The sequence below is a fragment of the Coturnix japonica genome, chromosome Z, assembly GCF_001577835.2.
Source record: "Coturnix japonica isolate 7356 chromosome Z, Coturnix japonica 2.1, whole genome shotgun sequence".
NCBI lineage: Eukaryota > Metazoa > Chordata > Aves > Galliformes > Phasianidae > Coturnix > Coturnix japonica.
This window is the reverse complement of record NC_029547.1, coordinates 51,982,378-52,009,583: the sequence shown is the minus strand read 5'-3', so window position 1 is coordinate 52,009,583 and position 27,206 is coordinate 51,982,378. Positions and strand designations below refer to the sequence as shown.

Below are 27,206 nucleotides of genomic sequence, written 5' to 3'. Positions count from 1 at the left end.
CAGCTGGGTTCCTATCTCGGAGAATGGTCCGCGGTGAAGGAAACCTCGGCGGAGCCCACTCCCTGTCCCGGCCGCATCCCCGCGGGCCGGCGGGCACCCACTGGGGGACACCCAGACATGGGGCAACCATCTGGGGGGGCACCCGACCGGGAGGCGCTCAGCCGGGGCGGGACCTGCCCCAATCCTTGGGGCCCCGCCGAGCCGCTCCCGCTGCCTTGCGCCGGGGTTAAGCAGAGTAACCCGCCGAAACTGCTCAATGCTGGCATTATCCGAGCGCTAATTTCATCATTTCTGCATCAGGAGGCAGAGGCACGGCACGCAGCGCGCTGCTCTGCCTGTGGCTGGGATTTAATGGGAACTGCCTGTCTGCGGGGTGGCCGCGAGGGGTGCGAGGAAATGGGGTGCACCTGGTATGCTGTATGAGGTGCGATCCTTCTGGTGCTGAGAGAAGGAGAGAAAGGAGGGGTGACATAACAGGGAGAGTAGAAAGAAAGGAAGAAAAGAAAGGGAGAAAGGAGGAGAGAAAAAGAATGTGAAAAGAGAAAATAAATATGAGGACAGGAAAGGGAGAAAGGAAAACTGAAAGGGAGAAAAAGGAAGAGAGGAAGAAAAGAAGGAAAATAGGAGAGAGAGAGAGAGAGAAACAGAAAGAAAGAAAGAAGAAAGAAAGAAAGAAAGAAAGAAAGAAAGAAAAGAAAAGCAAGAAAGAAAGACCAGAAAGAAAAGAAACAAAGAATAGAAAGAAAGAAAGAAAAAAGAAAGAAAGAAAGAAAGAAAGAAAGAAAGAAAAGCAAGAAAGAAAGAAAAGAAAAAGAAGGGAAGGAAGGAAGGAAGGAAGGAAGGAAGGAAGGAAGGAAGGAAGGAAAGGAAGGCCAGGAAGGAAGGAAGGAAGGAAGGAAGACAGGAAGGAAAGCAAGGAAACAGGAAGGAAGGAAGGAAAGGAAGGAAGGAAGGAAGGAAGAAGGAAGGAAGGAGGAAGGAAGGAAGGAGGAAGGGAAAGGAAGGAAGGAAGGAAGGAAAGGAAGGTGGTGAGGAAGGAAGGAAGGAAGGAAGGAAGGAAGGAAGGAAGGAAGGAAGGAAGGAAGGAAGGAAGGAAGGAAGGAAGGAAGGAAGGAAGGAAGGAAGAGAGAAAGAAAAAAGGAAAGAAAGAAAGGAGAACGGAGCTGAAGAGACGCGAAGTAACGATACAGCACTCTGGTGTAGGCACAACGAGAATCAATACGTTATTAAATGCCCCGAACAACAAAAGCAATATTGCTGAGCAGAAAACAACTTGGTTTTCTGTTAGAGAATGCTTGTGTCTGACTGAGAAATCTGAAGTTATCGAGTAAAATTTTAGAAGGACTGAGAATAAAGGTATTTGAGTGCATTGGCTTTCACTGGTGTTACTCATTCTCTCCCAAGCACTGGGTCTAAGGCTCGGACAGAGGATTCGCAGTGACCACAGCAGCGCGCTGTCCCCCGCCCCCTTCCCTCTGTATGCGTGCTGCTCGCTTTATTTTTCCAGAAATAAAGCAAACGAGGAGCTGGAACATTCTTTCTTTCTTTCTTTCTTTCTTCTTCTTCTTTTAATTTTTTAAAATATATATATATATATTTATTTATAATATATATATTATCCCACGAGGTCCCTTCAAGTTTCAGAGAAATAAAAGGTGACCCTTGGTGGGATGGACACCACAGCGGACATCTCACCCGCTCTGCCTTTGTTTTGCTCTCTTAGAAAGGAGGATCCCAACACACGGTAAAGTTGGACGCAGTGTTAGTTTGTTTGCAGCTAAGGGCATCTTGGTCCCCAAGTTCCACCCCGGGATCTGCAGTCAGGTAACAGTCACAGCAATACGTTCAGCTCATCACAGACAGCTTTGGCCATTCGTCTGCATTCTGAATACTTCACGCATAAGCAGGACCAAGCTTGTTGCATTTTGCTGCACTTATTTCTATTTCCCATCACAGCAGAGTCCCGAAGGTCGGTCAACACCGCTCAGGTGCACTCTGCGCATCTCCTCCTCGCTGAAACGAGCGAAGAGAGGAGCATGCGATCGGGGAGTTAATTAGGAAAGATGGAGAAATAGATTATCCTAATAAACAGGAGAACAAATGAAGGACAAAGAACTGAGTGGTCCCCTCGGATGATAAACGGAGCTGCCCCCGAGCCTCCCCCGACGTCTGCGGCGTCCGAGTGGTGGAGGAAATGCGGGGGCCTCTGCGTTTTCTCCGCTCTTTGCTCGGCGTTCGGCTCCGCGCTCGGTTCCGCACCCGCTCCGCGCCGCCGAGCCGCTTCCCGGGGCCGGGGCTAGGTGGCGCTCCGCCCCGCGGGACCGCAGCTCCGCGCCCGCGGCCGCGCAAAGGCCGCGCGGTGCCCTGGTGGGAGGGAGCCGGCACCCACGCGTGTTCGCGGCACCGCGCGTGGGGTCCGCGCAAAAGGGACCGGGTTGTGCCCGTGGTCACCAAGGGTATGGGGAAGTTGCACCGCAGGTGGGAATAGGAGCGCGTGGTATGGAGTTTCACTCTGTCATTATCCGATCAAAGCAATTACGATGCTTTTAAAGTTTAAGTGTCATCAGAGTGAATGCGGCCTTTGGTCCCTTCAGGGCTTTCTGTGGGTGTCTGAGGGCTTTTCCCCACCATAACTGGTAACACCCTCGATAGGCATGTACAGCCTTCAGCACTGGGAACAAGGGAGCACCTCCCAGATCCCTTCCAGGGCTCCATCGTAATTTTGTGTTTAAAGAGCAACCGGCAGTTCTGTGCAGGAGTGCTCCTTTTTGCAGAACAAATCTCAGAAAGGTTACCATGAGAGAGAAAACCAACAGAGCCCTAACTAATGAGTTGGACCACCGGGCTTTAGCTACCACCCGAGCTTTATCACTTGGGCTGGGCGGTCTCCACTACCTGCATTGGTCCCGCCGTACCCGAGGTAAAGTTGCCTATGGGAGGGAAAAAAACAGAAGCAGCACACCCCGGGAGCGCTCCTGCAGGGGGGCACTGGGGTTGTAGTGCCCAGTGCGCACCTGAGCTCTTTTCCCCAGAAACGTGGCATCTCCATCCCATCGGGATGAATCCGAAGGAGAGCGAATGTCCCCACTGGGAAGCCTCAATGGAGATTTTGGGTCGGATGATTCGGACTCGGTGCCGTGAGATTTCCCACCCCAATAGGTGTTGGGCTCTGACTAGGAGGCGCTGAAAACCTAAGGCGGAAAATTTACAACTTGATCGGCTCCAAACCACACACACCAAAAGAATCTGCTACTGTTGCAAACATATGTTAAGGATTAAGTTCAGCAAATTGCTGTAGCTTTGCAAGGTTGAGAGCTGATAATGAAAACTCGGGCGCTGAAGAGTTTGGATTTTGTTCTAACTGCTGTTGCTAAAATGCCAACAAATCCTCTGTACCTTTCTGCACAAAAGCAGCCCGAATCCCCTCACTCGGCTGCGGGGAGCCCCGCCAGCCGCCCACCCGGGCCGGGATTCGTTCGGTGCACGAAGTGCCGCGAGTTGCCGAACGTCCCAGCGCCGAGGGTCCCAGGCGGGACAGACATTGCCCCGCGTCCAGGCGTCCCGGGACCCTGGATTTGTTTTTTGTCCCCTCTCTCCTCCTCGGTGCAAACCCTTGGGGCAAAGTTATCTGTCCTCCCCTGCCTTGCACTGAGGAAGATAGCTGCTGTGGGAAGGAAGTCTGTATTCGAGCTTTTCCCTCACCCCCCCATGCTTGCCTCCTCTCGTCTCCCCGTGCCGTCCCCGTACCCACGCCGGTCCCGGACGGAGCTGAGCGTCACTGCAGGGACGGAGCTACTGCCGCGGCGCGCCCAGGATCGCGCTGACGGCTGTCGGCCCGGCCCTGGGGTGAGGCTGGGGTGTCAGTGGGCATCGAGCTGAGGGGAGCAAAAGGGGGATCGTCCTTCTCATCGCGAGCAGACGGAGCTGGTGCGACATTGATAAATGGGAGTAAGGGCGACAAGTCTCTAACGAAGATTTTGGAAGGTTACGGGAAGAGGAGTGGAGAGAGAAGAGGGGGTCTGGGACTCCCCCTCGGGCTGGGGAGGATTTGTTTCATATCAGAGAGAAAGGGGAAAAAAAAGTCTTCAGGAAAGCAAGTAAAATAGACTCCCCCTTATTCTTAGAGGAAACTCTTCTCCCCGGGCAGAGAGGAAGCTGGGGGGAGAAATACGCATCTGAGCATGGACAGTATGGGGACAGTGCAGGGCGGTACGGGACTACGGCTGATGTCACAGCCCCGTGGCATGGACTGAGCTCTGTGGAGGGTGAGGGAGTAATAGGGACCCTAAAATAGCAATAATAAAAATAGAAGGAAACAACCACAAGAAAATTTAACTATCGATGCTTGGGACACAAACCGCAAAAGCTGGGGTGGATTCAAACGAAACTTCAGCACCCGCATTTGCTGTCAGAATTCTTGGGGAGCACAGGACGTGGTGGGGGCCGGGGGATTTTTCCTGACCATGGCAAAGGATTAGTGAGAGCCAAAGCTCTTTCCATGTTCCCTTAATATAGATTCAAATTTTTATATTCTGTATTTATAATGACAGAAATGTAAGATGAAAGAAGAAAAAGAAAATAATAATGAAAAATAAATTAAATGGAAAATAATACCATTCCAGATGGACATTCAGAGCTACAAAATGTTCAAGCCTTTGGTTTGTGTGGTGTAGCCCGTGGTGAGGGTTGCTCCCCCGTTGGGCAAAGCGCCGCTCGGGGGGAATAGGGCAGGGGGCTGCTCGGACTCCCCTCTCCGTAGCAGCGCTGGTGGCGTGAGTGGGGCCGGGCAGCGCCATGGGGACGAGGGCAGCCAGAACAGCACCCTCCAAGCACACGAGGAAGGCGAGCCCCTGGGCCGCCGGGCGGTTCACGTAAAAAACGGATTCCCGGTCCCGGTCCTGGAGGTGTCCCGGGACGGGAGCGCAGAGGCCCGGGCTCTCCCCGGGGTCCATCCCTGCGGCCAGGTGTGGAGCCGGAGGACAGGATCTCGGTGCCATCCCGGATTCGAAGTCTCATAGCAGCAGAGAGTCGGGGTGCACTCGAGAGGGCCGGTAGCAGTGTCACAGGCATTGAACTTTTCTCTCTTATTGTCCTTTTCTCATTTTCCCTCAGTGAAGCGTGCCCAGAGAGCCCCCGTTCCAAACCTCTCCCACCGAGGCAGCGCAAGGGGCTCTCAGGTGGGGGATCCTACCCTCCCCCTTGTTCGAAACGTATCTCTCCTGGGGGTCTCGGCTAGCAGGGATCCCGCCGAGCCCTTTCCCCACCCCCCTGGACGGATCCCGGTGCAGCAGCGGCGTCCGCAGCCCGTGGCCGTGCCGCCGCGGTGGCGCTGTCCATGGTGCTGGGTCCGCCCGAGCGCCGCGGACACCTCGGAGCTCCGAGGGGGCGGCGGGGGGCCCGCACCTGGGCAACGCGGGTGGGGTGTGGGATGCGTGGGTTTAACCCGCGTGGAAAGCGGTGTTGGGTGAAGGTGACACAGCCAACTCCACCGGTGTCTCGGAGGTTCGGGTAGTACCCACGGCTCGCGATACTTCCCAGGGAGAGGGTGGGCAGAAGCGGCAAAGGAAACGATTTTGCATTCAAGTAATTTGTATTGCTATAATGGTTATTAAAAATAAATAAATAAGGTGCACTTAAAGAGCGATAGGACTTGAAAATTTCCCACCCAGCTTTTGTCCCAGGATCAAATCAAATCCCTTCAGTAAATGAGTGACAGAGCTCAGTGGGAGCGAAGGTAGAAGTTACAACGTGTGAGAAAGACACCGAGAGCGGCTGGCCGAAGCTCTGTGCGGAGAGTCGCATACCTATGGCACTGCCACTCTCTGTGCAGCACCACGCAGAGCTGCGGGACTCGGCCCACCACCGGGGAGGGGAGGTTATCTCCGCTCTCGCCAGTGGCAGAGGGCTCTTCAAGTACGGCGCTTTAAACAAACAAACAAAAAGCCCCAAACAAAACAAGCAAAATCTACCACCAACAAAAACAACAACAACGATTCAGTATTTGGAGGGTTAGAATTAAAAAGAGAGGGCGTAAAAGGCTCTCGGGAGTGGGGAGATACGTGTTTGGGTCATTCATCTGATTATGTCCGAGATGGCAGCTTTAAAGAGGGAGTTTGAAGGCAGAGCTTTGGAGACAGCTCTTTGCCAGGCAGTAGGGGATTAGGTGGGGCTTGAGCAAAGGGAAACGGGAACCACAAAAGAGGACGGCCCGGGCGTTCCTGGCTAGGGGTCAGTTCTCCCCGTGCCGCACTTCGCGAGCAATAACAGCTATTGTCTGCGCAGGGACAAACCCTCCCGCAGACCAGTCCTCGGGTGCGTCCCTGTGTGCTGAGCCTGGCGGAAGGGTGCTGGGCAGCATTCAGGTAGACCGCTTCGGCCGTGGGCCTGGCGGATCGCGACCCGCGACCCAGGGCTGGGCGACCCGCGGTCCCACGTGGGCTCTGCGAGAGGCGGAGCGGGACATACAGTGAGACAGCTCCGCGCAGGGCAGCCGCGGCTGCGGCGCGATGCTCTCCCCGGCACTGATCTCATCTCATTCCCCACTAGTATTTCAGGCCGGGAGAAGCTTTCGGGGTTACGTTCACGCAAAATCTCGAGGCCTCTTGGTATAGCCAGTGCTGCTGCCCTGAGGGTCGGGACGCGGAGCTTCCACGTGCAGGACGCGGGGCGAGCAAAGAGTGGTGCTGAGAGGGGTCCCTCCCCAACGTGCCTCCCCGGCAGGAGTCACAGCGTGGAGAGCAGAGCCTCAGTTTATGAGCAAAGTTAAACTGGGGCGGCACGTCTCCGAGGATTCACAGCTCACCTTCACGTCTGAGAGGTCCTCAGGAAGTGTGAATGAATACATTTATGAATACACTTTTTTTTTTTTTTTTTTTTTTTTTTTTAAAATAATCTCCGAACGATTACCCAGCACTTCCCATCACGCAGGCTGCTGCCGGGGGAGGGCTCCGCCGCTGCCCGCTTCCCATCATAGTAGCCCTTCCTCCCCCGTCTGCACCAGGAGAAAAGCTCGCAGGGTGCGCGCCACAGCTGCGGGAACCGCAGTGAACGCTGCGGCGCGGCAACAGCTCTCTTCGGGCTTATATGTCCGTGTCCGACTCCCACATCTTCACACGGGGCCAGGAGGGAGAGCGCTCGTGAGGAATAAAGGTGCTCGGAACGAGTGGAACTGCGCCCATCTGCCAGTGCGGGCTCGGAGATCATCTGCGTCTTCCCATTTGGCCACCTTTTTGTTTTTGCCACCATAGAAATGACAGTACTTAGGACGGCGAAATGCGGAGATGCAGTAAAGCTGCTTGTCTGAATCCACTTTGAAGTAATAATGCTGTTGGTCCGAAATCCAGATCTGCCCGTTAATCTCTGGGTTTGCCTTCAAACGGAATTCAGATACAAAGAGCTTGGAAAGATTTTGCGTCTATTCAAGAGGCACAAAATCTTTAATTTTCTGAGGAGCAAAAACTCCCCAAGAAACTTCATATAGCTCCTTGGGTTTTGCTTAGCATACGTGATAAAACATTGATTGTCGCAGTCTGGTGACCCATGAAATTTGGGGGTTAGTTTTCTCTTCAGACCAGAGCATATAATTATGCAAATAAAGAGCTGTCACCGATCTAGTGAAATACTCACAAACACACGCAATCCGAAATGGAACAGAAATGTGAAAATTTGTGGCATGGCGATGGTGCAATGACAAATGACAGACCCTCCCAACTTTCTCGAGAAGTGCACATTTCACACTTTGTCGACACAATGCGGGCGCGTACCGAGGCGCGCACACCCGTCCCTGCAGCATCCGCGTGCCCACAGCTGCGTGCACAGACACACGCGCATCCCTCGACCCGCGAGATGCAGCGCTGTCCGAAGGCGCACGTTTCTGGCATCTCGTTTCGGGTTTGGCTGTGCCGAGCACGGTGCATCGTGTGGCTTCGCTCAGCCTTATCTGTGACGCTTCCTTTTGTACTTCTGAATGAAATACCTAAAGGGGGAAAGACAACAGCCGGTGGTATTTGTGGTACTTCTCGGGGGCAGGGGAGAAATGTTCTTTCCCACGAAAAGTCGCATCTTTTGACCGAGTCCTGGAGAACTGCACCGTGATGGCTGCAGCCGATGTGCAGCAATGGGCGCACGATGCAAATGAGGGGTTGATTTGCCGTCCCCCCACCCCCCTCCCATTTAATTTTCCGCAGTCCCGCTGTGTTTGGGGGTCCACATGGGGCCGGTGGCTGCTTTCCTGGAGGAGTATTTTCCTCGCTCCCCTCCCTAGCGAGGAGATGCAGCTCTCGTCGGCCCATAGCAGGGAGCCGCTCTGTTACAAAGCACTGTGCAGAACCCATCCCACTATACAGATATATTTATATATTTTTAATTTCCCCCCATACCCTGAAGTCCCACAGAGCATGCACATGCTGTGCACACCACGCCCGATGTCCTGAAGTCCCCCCGTGATGCAGCGTGAACAGGCTCAAGACCTCGGCTGCTAAAGACATCACCGCCTGAGACGGGCGATGATCAACTTTAAAAAACATCGATCCGAATGAACCAGCTAAATACACTTTTCCCTTCTCCTGAGTGCTTGAGAGACTCTCACCGTCCTCTGACCGTGGGCGTGCAGACAACGGTGAGCCTTCCCATCCCCCCTTCCCCGCAGTGCCCCCATCCCGCACCCAGGCATCCCCTACGGCCAGAGCAGAGCTGCCCGCCTCTTCTAGCCTGCCCTGCCAGGTCCCCTCCCCCGCGCCCCCGGAAATCCACGAAGCTTCTCCCCAGGCTCCACCCGGTTTATTATGACTAACATTTTATTTAGATGATCGACTGAAGGGCAGGGAGCCGGTCAGGCGCTACACTCAGTTGTTTCCCACTCATTCGAGGGGTGGGGGTCGATGCAAAGCCCCCCCCGGAAAGGTGCAGTGCAAGGGGCAACCCCAGGCACTCCAGCCCCGGTCGGGCCCACCGTTTTCTTGTGGAAGGGCGCGGAGCTCGGCGCTGGGACGGAGAAGCATGAGCTGCAATGAGGGAATCTTTATTTTTGGTCGTGGGGGGCTCGCTGTGCTTTACAGATCCTTGTGGAAGCACAAGCCAGGCGAAGGCACGGTAAGGAAAAGCCGTAAGAACCGGGCAAATGTTACAAGTAGAAAAATTGGTACACTTAATTTCTTAGCGACACTTAGAAAAAGAAATTAATTCTCGCGATGTTTGGCAACTCGTCCCTCCACTGGCGTCGGGCGGCGGCTGGGAGATAAACTTCCCCGGCCTTCCGCTCCTCCTCCTCCTCGGAACGCAGAAGATGCTCTTCCCCTCCACATCCCTAAGGGAAGCGGGCCGAGCCCCACTCCCTACCTCCCCTCGCCGCAAGTCCCCGTGGGAATCTGCAGCGCAAAACCCGCACAGGCTGACAACGAAAAATCGAGGTTCTCCTAGAATCACAGCAGCGCAGAACCACTCCGGCTCAAAACTGGGACTCCCAGTGAGCCCTCCAGGGGCACACCCCCAGACCCCGCACACCCCCAAACCCGGCACACCCTCAGACCCCGCCCCCAGGTGCGGGAGCATCATAGGGGAGGGTCCCAAATTCCCGGGCAGCGCGGTGAGTTTCACCTCCCCATCGCTAACCACATCAGAAGCGAGGTGGGCATAGCCACTGCAGAAAAGATCACTTCAATTTAGCATCATCAAACCTAAAAGAGCTTAATTAGCGTGCTCACAGGCCGGGCACGCCGTCGGGCATGTCGTGCAGCTGATGCAGTGCAGAGCGGCACCCAGCACAGAGGGAGCTGTGGAGTGGGCGGGGGTACACACCAGTGGCAAAGTCCTTAGAAACCCAGCGTGTTAAAAAGGAAGCATTTTTGCATTTAGAAATAAACAGGAAAACGTGGCCTTTCCCCGCCAGCCCCCCCACCCCCCCCTTTTTTTTCCCTGTCATATTTCACAGTGTGATCCAGGCAGTTAATGAATAGCCACTTTTTTAAGTGGAGCTTTCAAAAGGAAGATAAGATCCACACATAATGCCATTGATCCGGCAGGTGGAGAAAATCTCTAGAACAAAGGGGCTTTTCCATAAATCTGGACCAAACTTCTCTGACCCTCCTACCAGCAGAAAATGAAAGACTGAAGAGCTGATCCCACTTGGTCGCCAGAAAGAGAAGACTACCGGATCTAGAAACACAGCCCCGGCAGGGCTATGTCAGGGCAATTAGAGCTGCACCATGCTGCACTGTGCAGTACCACTGTCAGCCTTAATCTGCGCGTTGATGGGCAGCACGAAATCCAAGTTACAGCCCACAGGAAGCACAGCCAGTGAACCCATATTGCTTTGACAGTTGCACTCATCTAGAAATAATGCAAAACGTTATTTAGATGTATACATCACGACCCTGTGCTCTAGGAAGAAAACAATCTAATGAGGGGCTGGGAGACTCCTTGCAGAGAGCGAGCAGCAAAGAGACTTCCCCCCCCCCTCCTTCCTTTTACAATTCTTCGTATTTTATCCTATTGGAGCGCCGTGTTGGCGTTGGCTTCACTGAGCTATTCTTTGCTTCCATAGCTTCACTGAAGAACTTGAAAATGGATGGAAAACTCTTCCAGGAAGTCAGTTCATGACGCTCTGTACCTGCAAAACAAAGTCACAGCATGAGTCACTTCATGGTGGCCTGGGCATTGCAGCAAACCTGCACTGCAGCCATAGACGTATGGCGCACAGTGGTCAGGTTTCGCTTGTGTCAGAATGGCAGGAGCCCAGAGGAATGTCTGTCCAGGGAACACACAATACCCCATGATGTTTGGCTCCATGGAAGCACCTTTTCTATCCAGCTGGGAAGAACTGGTGTACTTAGTTCTGTACCTTTTTTGTTTTTCACAGTTTTCAGCTTGATACACACGTATTAGCCAAAACAGAAACCAGACTTCAGCAACAATAACTGCAAGGCAGTGATGCTTCCTTCCTCAATAAGACCAAACCTGACAGGTGGGCAGAAAGTGAGTGCCATTCCACTCCTCCCTCTGAATCCCATTCAGCTGTACCCTTTCATTTGCTGGCTATTTCTACTGCTTTACAAGTGTTTCCTTGCATGTGTGCATTCGCTTGACTTATAAAAACAAACAGTGAAATGCCCTAAATCAGCCCAAGAGAAGTGCTCACCTTCCCACAGAGCTGAGCACTGGGGAAGTGTTGGGATCTCTTCCTGGAGACCCCAATTATGTGGAGATGCTGCCTGGAAGTCTCTGGATCCCAGGCCTCTGTTTGATACTTTAACATTGTTAATGATAATTCTTTAGTCTGTAATAGTAGGTCATTGCTATGGTTACTCTACAATGGTGCAACACTTCACTTTCCCCTTCAGCTATTCGCTGAGACCCGGTAACCACATTTGTTGCCTAGCAACAGTTTTGTGACAGTACCACGATCTGGGGGTGACGACAAGGAAGGACGTGGTAGGCCAGCGGGGACAGCAGGCACAGTCCCTCGTCCTGCAGGACTCTTACCCGTGTCCCAGCACAGGACATGAGCCCTTGGCATGGCTGGTGTCACTGCGGTGCCTGAAGGCCTTCTGTGCTGTGTCGCCAGGCAGCGCCACATGTGTGTCACCTGCCGGTGCGGGTTTTATGGATGGACTGTATGCCAGAGTGCAGACAGACGGTGCTCCTGACAGACAGGTCCCCTCGCACACCTGTGTCACACACATGGAGCACAGTGCAGAGCCCCGCCAGGCACAAGGCCTCACAGATGGCTCCCCGGGCCCGCACCAACACCGAGCCGGCGCCATCGCCTGCCTGCAGCCATCCCCTTCTGTCCCTGTCGCATTCATGTGCATTAATATCTGCTGGATTCAATTAGGTGAAAATACAGGCAGTGAACATTATGCTTTTCTCTCTCTCTCTCTCTCTTTCTCTCTCTCTCTCTTTTTTTTAATCAACAACGTTCCTCCTTTGTGAAAGGGCCATCCAGAAACAAAGAGTGACAAAACAATAAGTTTCAGAAGCCTCCCCTTTCCCTTTCTCTGCCTTGCCTTCTCCCATGCACTCTCCTCATTTCCTCAAGAGAGATCAGGCTCACATTCACTGGTGTTACTGAAACTGATTAACCTAAAGCTTTCCTGTAGCAACCCCTCTCAACCCACCCCTCTCAAAAAACAATTCAAGCTTTGAATCTAGAGGGACTCAGTGATTCAGTGGTCTAAAGCAATTTTAACACTTCTTATTTTCTCCTTCCTAGTGACTATCTTACTGACAGATGAACAATTTCCCTGGTGATAAAATCACTACAATGGCTATTTAGTTTCTGGGATTATGATGATTCTTTGCTTGATTAATATTGCAACAAGAAAAGCTTGCCAAGTATCTGCCTTGGCCCTTTATAGTCATTTAAAGGTCAAATTTTGTCCTTACTTATTCACATTCAACTACTACTAAAGGGAGAGCCCTAAAAATTTAGCACTGCACAGACTGTGCATTTATGATTTATATACCAAAGGCCTGGGAAATCTGACAGAAGTGAGAGGAGTTATGTCCTTAGGGTGATGACAGATTTGGCCATAATGTTTTGCCAGAGGAAAAATATCACTGATGACTACAATCTCAATTGTGTATTTAGTAGTAGACAAATCTAAATTAAACAGACAAGAAGCCATCTATTTTTTGATGGAAAGAATTATTTGTGAGGGTCATATAATAAGAAGCTTCTGTACTACAGCTAAGATACTCAAAGGCATGTATCCTCATAATGCACACTAATTTCAACAGCTGTGATTATAAACTGCATAACTCAAAACACCACATCAAGCGATGGGTTGGAGAACAATGTATGGTGCTTTTATGGCATTTATTCTTGGAGAAATCTGAGGACTGTGGTGTAACAAAAAAAGTAGGCAAACTGCTACGTATGGCAGAAAGCTAGAACATCCCAAAATATGCTAGGGCTACTGCTGCAGAAGGACAAAATCCATTGATCTTGCTTCTCCCAGCCCCAAAGACACCCAGAGGGGGGTGCCAAAGGAATCACTTGGAGACCTGCAGATGTATGGGAGACAGTACTGGAGAAGCATCAGCAAGGCACAGTAAAAAAACACAGAAAGAGGGTTTGAGAGAGATACGACCTCCTGGCCTCTAGTGCCAGAGGATATAAGGAGAGATGGATTTGTGTTTTATCAAATGCAGGACATGGTCAGGGAAGAACTCTGAAAGTGGATCCAGCAATATGTGAGGTAACACAAGTGATGTAAAACAGTGAACAAGGTACAGAATCAATTTATACACTGCAAGAAAGAGACACTGACAATTAGAAATAATATGGACTTGACAAAACAGTTGTTAATACAAAAAATCAGGTAAGGGAATACTTGCTAGAATTTAATATACAAATCACCAGGTCTGGATGACATGCATCTGAAGGTCTTTAGAGAATCAGTTAATGAACTTGCTGAACTACTGGCAATTATTTCTGAGAATTCATGCACAATCAGGTAGGTACCAAAGGACTGAGATGGGGGGAGGAAAAAAACCAACATTGCTAATCTGAGAAAGGAAGAATTAAATGAAATTAGCACACATAATATTTATGTTTGAAAGCTATTAAAGCAAGAGATCTGAAAAAAAACAAAAACCAAAAAACAAACCACAAAAACCCTAAAACAAAAACCTGAAAAACAACCCTACCAAATAAACCAACAAAAAACATCCCCAACAAACCTGAAAGTACCTTTAGGGTAACAGAAGCCTTAGAACACAGCAGGCTCTGATTTAACAAGAACAAATAAGAACTAAATTCAACCAATTTACTGAATCACAAAAATTGGTGGGCAAAAGATCAATCAATTTCTGCATAGTTAATCTGACACTATGTGAGACAAACCTGAGGAATCACAAGTGATTATGACCTTCCCTCTCTGATAGGCTGCCATTGTCCTTGCCTCTTTTGCATCAATGTGCTTTGCTCCAGCAAGGCATTTTTGGGGCCATATCCAGCCCTACATGACTCATGGATGAGCTCTTCTGCAGGCATTCTGCAGCACTCAGCATGAGTGCACTGGTGATGCCTGTGCTGCTCTTGTGGTGACCACAGTTGTCAGATGGCCATGACACCCATGCAGGTCCAGGCTCTGCCTGTGGTGCTCCAGACAGCATCTCACCTCAGCAGCATCCCTCACCTCCTCACACGCTAGGGCTTCATGGTCTTGTGAGTAAGTGCTGTTACACGTCTTGGGAAGTAGTGAGAGCACTTGAGAAGGCAACTAATATATAGTGATGTGAGGTGGAAAATATTTCTATGGTGTCCCAGAGAGACTGGAATTAGGGACCAAGTCTTTTAAACATGGCTTTAGTGAGTGATCTGGAAAAAAATAATATATATATTTAACTGGATGAATTAAAAGATGACATGTTGAATAGGAGATACAGCAAAAAGAGGAGACAGAGAAAAAATTAATAATAAAAATAATACAATAGAAGGGGTTAAAATGGGTAGAAAAATGCCAAGGAGAAAAAAAAAACAACAAAGTTTGGATTGATGACTGCAGATGTGATTGGGTGTTGTGTCCAGGCGCATGGTGCACGCAGGCATGCAGCTATCCTTGCCATTTCTCTGCTTTGCTCCCACCCAGGAAAGGAGCACTGCTTGCCTGTGGGCTGCCATCACCGTCGCTTGCTCTGGCGCAGCGGCAAGTCGGTCACCAGCTGTGCAGCACAAAGGTGCCCCCCTGCCGTGCCTGCCCACTGCACGGCACAAAAACCTCCTCCTGCAGTGTTTAGAAGTGCACAGCACAATGGTGACTCCCCACAGGGACGACACGATGTGTGGGACAAAGGTTTCCCATGCTGCACAGGAGTAGAGAGACCTCGAGGCACGGCTCCGCACTGAGGCACGTCTGCAGAGAAAAGTTTCCAGGTTGAAAAGTTTCTCCACAGATATTAGCCACAACGCTGACCCAGGGTCTGATTCTTTAAGCAGCAGCTCAATACTTCAATGCCGCAGGCTTCAAAAAGCATTAAGGGTGCTCCACGCCTCAGGATTTACTCCCTGATGGAGGAGACAGCCTGGCCGTTCTCCATGAAGCACCTTGCACGGTGGTAGAAATGGATCCTATGCCAGCTGCCACTTCAGACCTTGTCCCCCACCACCACATCGCTTGCCTCTGTGCTTGTAGTGCCAGGCTTTGAAACACACCAGTGCAAAGAGCCTTATCAAAGCTCTCTCTGAATGTTTCAAAGGGTGAAAGGCAGTCTTCTGGGGCCGTTTGCACAAACAGCAGCAATTTAAAACTTAGCAAGTGTGTTTTATTCATATTTATACAGCATAGAGAAGCAGTGCCATTCATTCTCCTTTTACAAACAAATGAACAAATGAACAGTCACATTCCCCTCTGACCCAGTGATGCAAATATCATTCAGAAGGATTTAATGGAAATTTATCCTTCTTTCTCCCATGATGCACACACACACAAATTAAAGTCTTCATATAAGACTTTATACTCTTACATATACCACTCTGCAATGGTGCTACAGTGTGATTCTACTATCGAAATCCTTATGTGTGTGTGAGAAAAAGACATTCCTGCCTCTGATGCATCTATCTTTCTGTTTGCTACTAAATGACTTCTATATCACAGAGTTATTTCTAAACAGGAATTTAACTTTTTAACCTTTGGCTGTGTGAGATGCTATCCAGCATGACAGGTTTAACTATTTTTAATTCATAAGATTTCTTCATCTACTATTCTTGGAGAAGGATCCCTTGGATCTGTACAAAGTGGAATGTGCTCTGTGGAAATTATCATGTCTGCTGCGTCTGTTTTTCTCTACTGATGTAAACTTCCAGATCTCAAACCCCGGAACAGAAGACTCTCTCAGAGCACGACGAGTGAAGCTAAGGAGCAAGGAGACTTAATGAATGTCTTGTTTAAAGTCGTTAAATGCTTCTGACAGGGAGCACAAGAGCTTCAGGAAAAACATTGGAAAGGAGTCTATTAGCTCAAGATGTTTGAGAACTGACGATCTTAGGAGCTTCTACATATGCTGTTCTAGACCTCTGAATGGTGAAGTAAGGAAAAAAGCTTGGGAAAAATTAAGAGAAGCCATAAACCAATTAATGAAATAGAAGCAGTGATTTATGAGGGGATATTAAAACAAACAAACAAACAAAACAAAAGAAAAAGAACAAAGCCTTGGTATGTTTAGTTAGGCTTAGAAGTAATTGTCTGTGGAGTCATGGACATGATAACGATCTAAAAGCGTCTGGGTAGGGAAATTAATTCTTTGGAGGAACCAAGAGGGAAGAACTAGACAAAGCTGAATAAATGAAAATACAGCTTATGAAGAGGGCTTAGACTCACAGTAAGCTGGTTTAGATGGAATACTCATGCAAAGAAAATTGTGGGAAGCTGCTTGGCAAAGCTAGAGAATAGACTACACATACTAAGACGTGTTATGCTAAGTTATTGTCTCCTGTGACACCGACAACAGTGCTTATTTTCGTCGGCCATTTATTATCTCTAGTATCTTTAATGGAATGGCAGAAACAGGGCAGTAAGAATCCCAGCGATCCAGGACAAAGATTATCTCTGAGCTTCTATATTTGCAGTCTTTTTTTTCTTCTTCTTTTTTTCCTCGCTTACAGCACACAGTGTGCACACAATCAGCAAGTGGCATGAAAAGGTAATAAAATTTGTTACATCCTCCTCTCAGTCCACATGCAAAATATGCAAAAATACACATAAGAACTGAGTGCAAGCAAGGTTTGTAAAGTAAGAAAGAGAGTGGAGGCTAACACATCATTGTGACTCTCCTTTTCCACCACTCTTTCTCAAATACTAAGGGCAGTCCCTTAATATTTTCAGCAACACAGGAAATGTCGCTGAAAACTTGCTGCCAGTGAAATGGCATAGATGACTGTCCCATCAACCCTGCAGTTTCCCAGCCATCACTAGCTTGGTCAGACTGGCAGCATGACTCTAAGCAACACTCTTGAACAATGCAGTTCTAAGAGCAGTGAAGGCTTGCATGAGATCAAGACACATTCTTGAAGAAAGGGTCCCATATCAGTACAGTGCAACTATAGCCTTCCAAAAGACAAGATGAAGTGGTACTGCTCCCAGAAATAAGCACGTGGGGACTGAAGTTACATCAACATTTACATTTATGTCTGTTTCTTCACACCTATACCCACATCTATACACATATTCAAACCTATACTTAAATCTATGTCTATCTATATTGATATATTTCTATCACCTACAACATACCTGTATCATTTATACCTATATCTCTTTTTGTATCTATATATTTACCTGTATTTACATATAAAAATAAAAATTCTGTCAAATGTGAGATAGGAAGTTCAGATGTTGTCATAGGAAGATGTTTTTGAGCTATGGAAACCTATAGAAGTTTCAGAATCTCATCACTTTAAGTTAAGAGTAGGTTAGGCAACAGTTTCTTTGGAATACCATGGGTTGAGGTGACACATTAAACAACTTGCACTTCTTTCCATCAGTCCAGTTTTTCATTACACTGTGATTTTATCAGCTGTATGTAGACTACAGGTAGCACTGATTACATTTGCATAGGAACTCAGAGGAATTTAAATAACATACATCAGTGCAACAACCAAACTTTTGAAAATGTAGATTCTTTTCCTTCTATCATGATCTAGAAAAAGAACTATAAAATTGCACCCAAGAGCATGAAGTACTTAGCATTTGAAAATCATCATCTTCTCAAGCAGGACAAAGGAAGATTATTTTATGAACAAAGGGATTTTTACCTGTTCAGTACCCTGTACTTCCTGAGAGAACATGCACCCATGTGGCTTCTTCAGAGACCACTATAAAACTATAAATTATAAAGCTCCAAAGCTTCCACAGGTTATAAATCTGAGAAATACCAGTTTTCATGACTGAACTCAACGTACAGCAGTGCCATCAAAGAAGTCATCAAAGAAGTCATCTCCTTACCCTCACACTTGCCAAGGGAATGTCTAATATGGTTTCTGAGGCAGTGCTCACCACTGCCATGCTTAAGCAGATCAAGGTGGTGCAACCCAGACCAGTTGTAGCACCAGGCACTGATGGGCACACAGCATTTGACTCTTACATTGTACTGTGACAATACCTGTGCATTAAATTAATTAATGCCAAATGAAATACTTGAGAGGCAGATTTTAAAATACAAGTTTATTCCAAATCCCACAGCTTTTCAGTGCTACTGGTGTGTATAAGACACAGAACTCAAGTTACATTCCTTGCCCACAAGCTCTGCTAACTTGGGAGAGGGCTACTTAGGCACTGGGCTACTTAGGCACTGGGCATGTGAAAGGACTGGTGCTTAGAAAACAACTAGTCTTTGTGATGGTGTTTTATGATTTTTTGCTCCTACATAGTAACTATACCATCAAACATTCAGATGGAGAATAAATTATTGGAAATAACTCAGAAAATGCTGATCTAATCTTCCTTCACCAAAGAATATCTCAGATTTGTAAAACCCACCAAGCAAATGAAATTATGTAAATCACCCAAGGAACAGCTGTTCCAGCAGCATGAGCACAAGCTTATCCAGCTTTGGTGCTCCCAAAAATACAAGCAGCCTAGGCAATGCTGTAGAAACAGCAGTGCCTACACCCACAGAGGCTAGGAAGGGCACTACTTTAAAGTCTCATATTATGTGATGGTGCACCTCATCTGAAAAAAATGGAATAAGGTTCTTAATCACCAGCAGGATAACCACAGATGTGCAACAACGCTATTATAAAGCAAAACAGCTGAATATAATTTTCTCCACTTCCATGCCAGAACTGGTGCAGACGCCAACAACGGCAAGCACAGAAGTTAAGGAACTCCTGTTGATGCAACAAAACTTTTTCCAGTCAAGTGCAGAAGCAGCACATATCCTATTTTCTGCCACTAAAGCTCTCACAGTCCCCTCTATCATTGTTAAAAAGCCCTGCCTTTGAAAGGAAACTGAACTCAACTCATTTTAACCCCACTCAACCCTGTTCCTCCATGGTGCCTTTGCCACCTCCCAGCCTCTGCCTAGTCCTTCAGCATGTGGCTGCCCCAGACCAGACATAGGAAGGGCATATTCCTCTGGACATCCTCCAGAGGTTAAGTGTGTGATGGTGAAGGAGAGGAAAATCCCATCAGTGCAGTTGTTGTGGCTGTGATTCTGGTTATACCTCTGAGGAAAGGCTGAGCAAAACTCATCCATCCTCCTGCTGGCTGTGGCTGCCAGAGGATAGGATCAGGGCAAACAAAAGGAAGGACTGGAGGGGGGCATCCACTTACTCTCCCACTAGACACCTGTCTCAGGTGCCATGAGCTGCCAGAAAGGACTTAGCACCTTGTGTTGAGAAGTGAAATACAACAGTCTAAACCCAAGTGATCCTGAGGATCCCAAGTCAGCTGCTCACCACTCCCTAATGTGTCTAAATTCCACTGACACCTTTGGTGCCTGATCTTAAAGCTCGTGCCTTATTGCAGCATTGCTTCTGTACATGCTCAGAAACACCTCAAGCTTGACAGGGCAAATACCTTCACGGGTCTCAGGCAGATAAGCCACCCCATAATGATCATAGGTATATAAGCCTCAAGAGGAAGGAATGCCCTCTTTACTTTTATTTTTTTTTCCCAAATCCCTTCTCACTCCTTGTCCATTTTTCCTCTGCCAAAGACATCTGTTAGCTTAAGAGGGATTTTTGAGTTTTTCCTCCTGAATTTGTTCACCTTGTAGCTTTTCCCAAGACCTTGCCCACCAACTTAATTTATGTTGCATCTTATCCACTCACCTAGCTCATCTCTCATTTCCTCATGTCTGCCACAGTTCCTCCCTTCCTCTGACTCTTCTTTAAAGAGGCCTCACACAGACCTTCTCAGTCCAACTGTAAAATAAAGTCTGAGATCTGCTTTTGGCAGATATTTAGAAAACCCAGACCCACACCACACAGGTGCTGGGGCAGGAAAAGGAGGACACATTATTGAAAATACAGCAACCCTACCCTGAATGGTAGGGTGACTTAGTGGAAAGGAGGTACATCTGTGTTTGTAAAATGGCTTGGAAAACAGAACTGGGCCATCAGAATATGAACATCACATAACAAATGGAGTTTAGAATTCAAGTTCTGGAGTCACTGACAGGCTCTCTATTCATTTGGATAAAATTTAAATTAAAAAAAAACCTGAAAAAAATAAAAAATCAGAGATAGGAAGAAGACAGTGCCATTTCACTAGTGAATTTACAGCAATACTGTGAGCGTTAACCTTCTTACATTAATATGACCCTTGCTGGTCACTACTAATGAACATTCTTGAAACAGACCAGGGACTGAACCCAGACAGTGAGATGTTATGAACAACAAACATCATTGTGGGTCAAGTACAGCTGTGCTGCAATCATAAAATTAATAACCTCTACACCAGCAGCTTTACATGTGGCTGTCTCTGAAGAATGCTATTTCTGTAACTCAAGGCCTTTGGAGATGCTATTTATAATTTATATCCAATCTGAAAGGCAAAGACTTTTCTCTCCTGCAAGTCATGGTGATCAATACAGGTCTGCACCCATTACAGCCCAGTGAGGAGAAGCATATGACTGGGACTGCCTCACAAAGGTAGCTTTGCTGCAGTACCCACCCCTTTCAGCCACCTTTAGAATTTGGTCTGGAAACACAGATAAAGCAAAGGAATTATTTGTAAGGGTGCCATCCCAGCTGTTAGTGTTGCCAGCTAAATTGCACAATTACCTTAGAAATCCTCAGAAACTTCAATTTTCTGGCAGGCTTTTCAGGAATTCCAAACTTTTACACCCTAATTTGTAACACACCAGGACTCAATGCTTGACACTCTTAAGTCTCCATACCGTGGAAACCTTCCATTTAAGACTAAGCACCAACTCACAGAGGCTTTGCAGATGTGAATTACACTAAATTTAACGAAGCTGAGTAATATCACACCTCCCGTGACATAACCTCAGCAATGTCATCAGAGGGAGGTGCACAGTGTAATGTGGCAGGGAGGGAAGCCAAAGGCAGTCATATCTCTGGTGAGACAAGTAGACTGGGTGTGAGCAGGGTGGGGTGACCCCTGCCAACGCCCGCCTGAGATCCCCTTCCCGGGGAGTCAGACGCATGAGTGTGTGTGGGAAGTGAGTCTGCCACCAGCAGTGGGAAGAGCTCACAGTCTGGGATGAACATGGAGGGAAATGTTAAGTTAGTGATGGAAAGAGGAAAAAAAAAAAAAAAAAAAAAAAGAAAAAAAAGAAGCCTTAAGAATAAGACTTTTATTGTGTTTTTTCCAAGTGTTTCTGAGTTGTGGCTGGAGAGGGCTCAACAGGGTGAAGGACCGATGTGGGCTGCTACTGGAGAAACAGCATAGCAAGTTCTGACTGGCACTGTCAGGAGAAGCAAGACAAGACGGGCCAGAAGCCAACCCCCAAATCAGGGTCTTAAAACCAAGCTCAAATCACTCAATTGCAATGCTGGAAAGTTTTTTATGTACTTTCAATGTTTACCTCCATTTGGGAGATCAAATTTGTTCCAAGATGGGGACTGACTTGCTATCATCTCTAATAGAAGATTAAAAAAAGCCATCAAGCTCCAAAACTTGATGCTGTAGTCGTCTCAGTGCTAAGGAAACAACTTACGATTTCCCTGCCAGACAGAGAAAGGAAAAAGGAAAAAAAAAGAGAGAGAAAACAGAGGTTAATGACCTTGTTGCATTTCCAAATAAAGATTCCTGTTTCATAATATTGGCCTGACCTAACAATTGGCCTTTCTGTCTTCCGACGGAACCAGTGGTGCTAAGTCAGGCTGCCAAATAACCAGAAAAAGCATGCAAGGAACTTCATGTCATGATAGAGAACTTCTGTCAGGCATTCCATGAGTTCTGAAGAAAACTTTAGTTTAGTCTCTCTCAGCTGGACAATGGAAAACAGTGGGAGATGGAGATGCAAAAGCAAGAAACTGCCAGTAAAGTGTGTTTGGAACTGGAAGAGAGATGAAGTATTTAAATGAGTTTTGAAACTTGTATCAAAAAATTTGTTTTCTTACATTGAAAATCTTAATTTTTTTTTTTCCATAAGATTAAAACAAAATGAAAAGAAGTTGTCAGGGTTATTTCTCTCTGAAGAATCACCGAACTGGAATGATGTCATCTTACATTAAAATTATCAGTTATTGCCACAGTTGGCCCACAAATATTATATTAAAAAAGCAGGAAGAAAATCACTTAAGTACATTTGGGGAATTCTTCTGTTTGTGCCCCGTGTATATCTTTTAGTACTTATTGCTCCAACTTGGCTTGATTTGCCTAAAACACTCTAGGCTGCTTTTTTTTTTTTTTTTTCCAAAACAATTCTAAAACAACTGTTGATATATTAGGGAAAAAAATGGCATGGGGAAAAACAAGATTGAGGTGGGAGCTGAAGTTCGTCTAAATGAGAACAATATCAGCATGCATAAATGCACAGACAAGCACAGTTTGACAGTCACTGCTCATAAAGGATCCTGCAAGGAGTTAATATAAAAACGAAATCTCCTGTAGAGGGAAGTTGGAGGGGAGCTCATATACAAGCACTTAAGGAAAACTTGCACTGTGGCTGGAATACATGCAGTGCATTCCGTGTTAGTCTAGGGATAAATGAAATGTTATAACCACGATATATTGCTACATTAAATTATGAAAACACTTTTTTCAGTTTTTTGTGAAAAGAGAGAATCTATGACTGACTGAAAAGCAAAGAACTCTCAGTCAACACCATGCCCATCTGTTATGGCATGCTTTTCAGTTCCAGTACCACAATGACATGAACACTTTGCATTCGTGCAGCTGTAGCTGCATTATGCAGGAGCCTCACTGAGCTTTGCAGTGCAAATACTCCATGTCTTCAGATGCTTCAGTACTGCTTTGCCACCGGAAGCCTGTGGCATTGCTTCTGAGCTGGGAAAAGAGGGCAAATCAAGGGGATAGGCGCTGTACATACAGGATTTGCTCCCACATGGACTGCTTCATGAATCCAGGAAACCATCCCCTGCTTAGGAAACTTTGCCCCAGGCTTCGATCTGTGCACCAGAGCATCTGTAAAGGGCAAGATGGGGAGGATTGGGCCTGTGGGAGATAACTGGCTTTCTCTTCATCCAGAGAGCTCACACAGCAAGGCAATCACATCACTGCACCATTTTTCCATGGGATGTGCCTATGGTGCATCTTTCTAAGGCACTGTGCCTCTGGACTTGCATGCAGCATTGCCTAAGTCTGAATTCCAATGTGCATAGCAATACTTGGATTCAGAAGTGTTTCAGTAAAAAAAAAAAAAGAAAGAAAAAAAGAAAAAAGGAATAATATAATACATCTCTGACAAGCATGCTTAGCAAATCAAATAGATGCAACAGCTTTGGTAAGGGCTGAGAAGTGCTAAAGCCAAATGCATCCTTAGGATACCCATTACTTAATTTGGCTTTCTGAGATACAAAAAGCAGACACTTTTAAATTGGGTTTAGTATCCCAAATGGGTCATGGAGATATTCCTCTCTGACTTTTGTGTATAAAGCAAGTAGATCCTTTGTAGTTAGGGATCTCCATAGTTTTCATTATAAGAACTTGTTTTCAGTTGCTTATAAATTTTGCCAAGCAAAGTATTTGGGATGAAAATTCCCATGCTCTGTCTTTGCCTCAGGGTGATAATTACTAATTTTTTTATGTTTCAACTAAAAGGATTTAGTCACTTCAGGAAATACGATTGAGGAAAAACATGTTTTGCCACTGATGGGAAGAAAATAAAAATAAGCCCTACAAGAATTCAACTGAGCAGCTTCTGCATCTCTATTCTTCACAGCCGGTTTGAAATTTGGACAGTATGGTCCCTGTTGTCCTTTTGCAGTATCCCATGAAAAACCACCCAACTTTTCCTAGTCACAACCCATTAAGTCTCATTTGCATGTACTCAGCAGAAAGGCCTTGGAATTTGGCAGCTAAAATTGGCCCAGAATGGCTCTGAAGATGCTGCTTGCAATAAGCAAACTCCAGCCTGGGGCCACATGCTTATGGGCACAACTTCTGTCCACACTACTCAGAGCTTTGTGCTACCCTTGAAGGTCCCTTGTGTCTTTTTCCACCAGGCTTCTCTGCTGACATACAACTGTCACCTGGGAGTGGAAAGATCTGGTGCTAAGAGACCAGGCTTTTGAAGCAGAACTTGAAATAATTTCATTTTTAATGAAGTACAATGAGGAAATTAAGGAGGACCTAATACAATTAGCATTTGAGAAACTCATGTAATATAGTGCTTGGAAATGTATGCTTGTTATTACACAGGTAGTGACTGAAATTAAGTGTTAGGATGAAAAAAATATATATATTTAAAGAGGAAACTGATGGCTACTTTAAAGAACATCAATAGGGAATTAATGTCACTAGGGGAGAAAAACCTGCATGATTTCCCAAGTCTTGAGGAGGGTTTTGAAGAACCCACAGGCAGAAGCCTCACTACATGAACATATCCTAAAGCACTCAATCAAGATTTCTCTCCAGCCTCTCCCATGGAAAAGCCTGGTTCATGCAGTTTCTTATGTCAGATGTTTCCAGGTCACCAAACTTCCTAGAAGCTGAAGTTCCCTCTGATGGTTAGTCAGGTCATTCCCACACTGGAGAGCCCCTCCGCCCCGTGTGAGAAGCTGCAGGCTGCCATGAGGGCTCCCCTCAGTTCCTCTGCTCTGTGCTGAACAAACCCAGGGGCATCAGCTGCTCCTCACACATATAAAATACAAAATGTTTGCACATTCTCATTGTTCACTCCAGCACGAGCTTGAACTGATTGTGCAATACTCTGAGCATTTCATAAATTGTTGGAGCTGAGAGTGGCTGGTCACTAAAAGCAGAATTGTTCTGTAATTGCATCACGTGCATCTCTGGACCCATCCCGAAAGTGCACTGCAGGGGCTTTATCTAACAGTTACTTATTTGAGATTTGGTTAACAGAACAGTGAAAAAAATGAACAAATGGAAAAGCAGTATGGAGAGGCAGACATAACACCATAAACATAGTAATAGATAGTTGTAATGATAATGTTGTTGGAAAGAATTTGTGCAGCTAAACTTTTATGTGGAATGATGAAAGATGCCATGACGTGTGTTTTGGAGTGACAACCACACATTGATCCTTGTTCTTGCTTCAGCTATTAGCATGTGCATTTCTGTGCTAATGTGATAGTATTCTTTGAGTGAGATAAGAAGGAAGGGTGACACAGCCACAGGCCACTTCACAGCAAACAGAATCAATTACCCCCAAACAACAATTTAATTGATCAATTTCAAATACAGAAATTCTGCTGAGTCCACTGAAGTCATAAAAGGCTCAGTTTCAAAAGCAGGCATGTAATACTCACACAAAATATGTAATAAGCTGGGCAAATTATAAAGGCATTAATCTGCCCAAGCAGGCTATCACCTGTATAAGCATTTGTGTTCAGTGTCATATTTATAGCAGTTACACCATTTGTGCTTCATAATATCATTCAGATAACACAGCACACTTTGCACACTTTTATCTATGTTTATGGCCAGCGCCTTTTAAACACAATCAACTACTATTTGCTCCTTTGATTACAACATACCTCCCAGATGTGGCAGTGGATGGTGTTGCTGTACATACTCATGTGGACATTTCTTGCTCATCACCATATGATGCCACGCATTTACTCAGTGTGATACAAAAACTGCTAATGCCAAAATCCCAACTATTAGCTGCTCCAGGTTGTCTTAATATGAAAGCATTGTGATTTACTCCAGGCAAGACACTCACCTACACATCAGTCTGTACCACTTTAATTTAAATTTATATGAAAATACTGGAGCTTGTAAGAAAGATGGAGTAAAGGAAAATGACATTTTTTTCCTTCCATGGGCAAATGCATATGCCCCAGTTGACAGTGTCCTGGTGCCCAACAGCTTCTCAAGTATTTGGTAAAATCTTTACAATTATTCATTGACTTTTCAGGATAAGAACTCTTCTACTCTCTTTGTTCATTGCCTTGAATGTAAACTGAGCACTAGCATATACTTTTCTCTCTTAAATGGCTATATTCCACATATTTAACTCGTGAAAGCTAGAAATTGGGCAGCTAATATTTTACAGAAAGCCAAATCTCCACGAAACACAAATCAGTTTGAGCAACAGTCACTGGGTGTTATTGACATTCCTGGGTTTTGCATATTTGTCTTTTCAAAATAACTTCCCCAAATTTGAAGTAATGTCATTAAGTATAGCAGACTACTTGACAGGCTTCTACAGTAACAGGCAGCACAATGAATTTAAAGGGCTCATAATGTGAATGTTGAAATAAGGCTCATTTTTACTTAATGTGGATAAAGTGTGTGAATAAAGTGTGAAAAATATGAAGTAAGAATAAAAACAAGACTAAAAGAATTAAGCTTTTCACTCTTTAAAAATAAATACTGGAAAATTGTTTCATTTAATAAAACTGCCAGCTTTGCAATCCATATAGCTTCTCTATAGTCCCTTTAAATAAAACAAAGATATATCATTACACAAGCAGCAATATAAATCTGTTCTTCTCTGGGATTTGTGTGAAAAAGAATGTTTAAGCCAAGGACTTATAACAAGTTTTGTCTATGATGAAAAACTGGGACTTTCAGAAAGCTCTGGCAAGAATGAAATACTCTGTATCTACTAATAGTACTTAAACACAATGTCCTGTGCTATCCTGTACTTGAGGTTTGGTTCATGGCCCACAGTTCTGTATGTGTGCCTAACAAATAGAGCCCTCACTCTGGGGAAATACAAGGAACTGAAGGCATCAAGCAAATAAGCACGGGAAGTTCTTCTGTGCCCAATGCTCTGTGGATCTCCCAAGATTTATCTCCTCTGCCTGGGAACTTGAAATGCTGGGGCACGTAACCAGATGACAAAGGTTCTTTTCAGCACCATCCATTTTCATTCTCTACATTAAAAATAAAACCAGCAAGATTCTTGAACAGCTACTCCATGTCCCAGATCGTCTTAGGAAGAACAGGCCGAAATCAAGCTTGCTGAGCTGTACCCAAATCTGGCTCCCTATGGTTTTACAGATTTAAAGAGCTTAACAGTATTTCAGAGTGCCATGCTATCACAAAGGGGCATTTTAAGTGGGAGGGTTGTCAGTCTGTTGAGCTATCAAAGATGAGTTCATGTAGGAATGTATCAACATCCTTCATATAAGATATTCAAATCTG

General features: G+C 46.3%; 1 protein-coding gene across 7 annotated transcripts in view; it reads right to left on the bottom strand.

The window, feature by feature from the left end:
* Positions 1 to 9,003: 9,003 nt before the first annotated feature.
* The window catches only part of FAM172A (family with sequence similarity 172 member A), a 244,424-nt gene continuing 226,221 nt past the window's right edge, over positions 9,004 to 27,206 (bottom strand). For 5 of the 7 annotated variants that reach the window (XM_015849696.1, XM_015849699.1, XM_015849695.2 and 2 more), the window contains one exon: positions 9,004 to 10,606. In XM_015849696.1, coding sequence (XP_015705182.1) covers positions 10,464 to 10,606 — 143 coding nt within the window. In that variant the 3' untranslated portion in view covers positions 9,004 to 10,463. The remainder of the gene's footprint in view (positions 10,607 to 27,206) is intronic. The other 2 variants (XM_015849692.1, XM_015849693.2) reach the window with 2 other exon arrangements.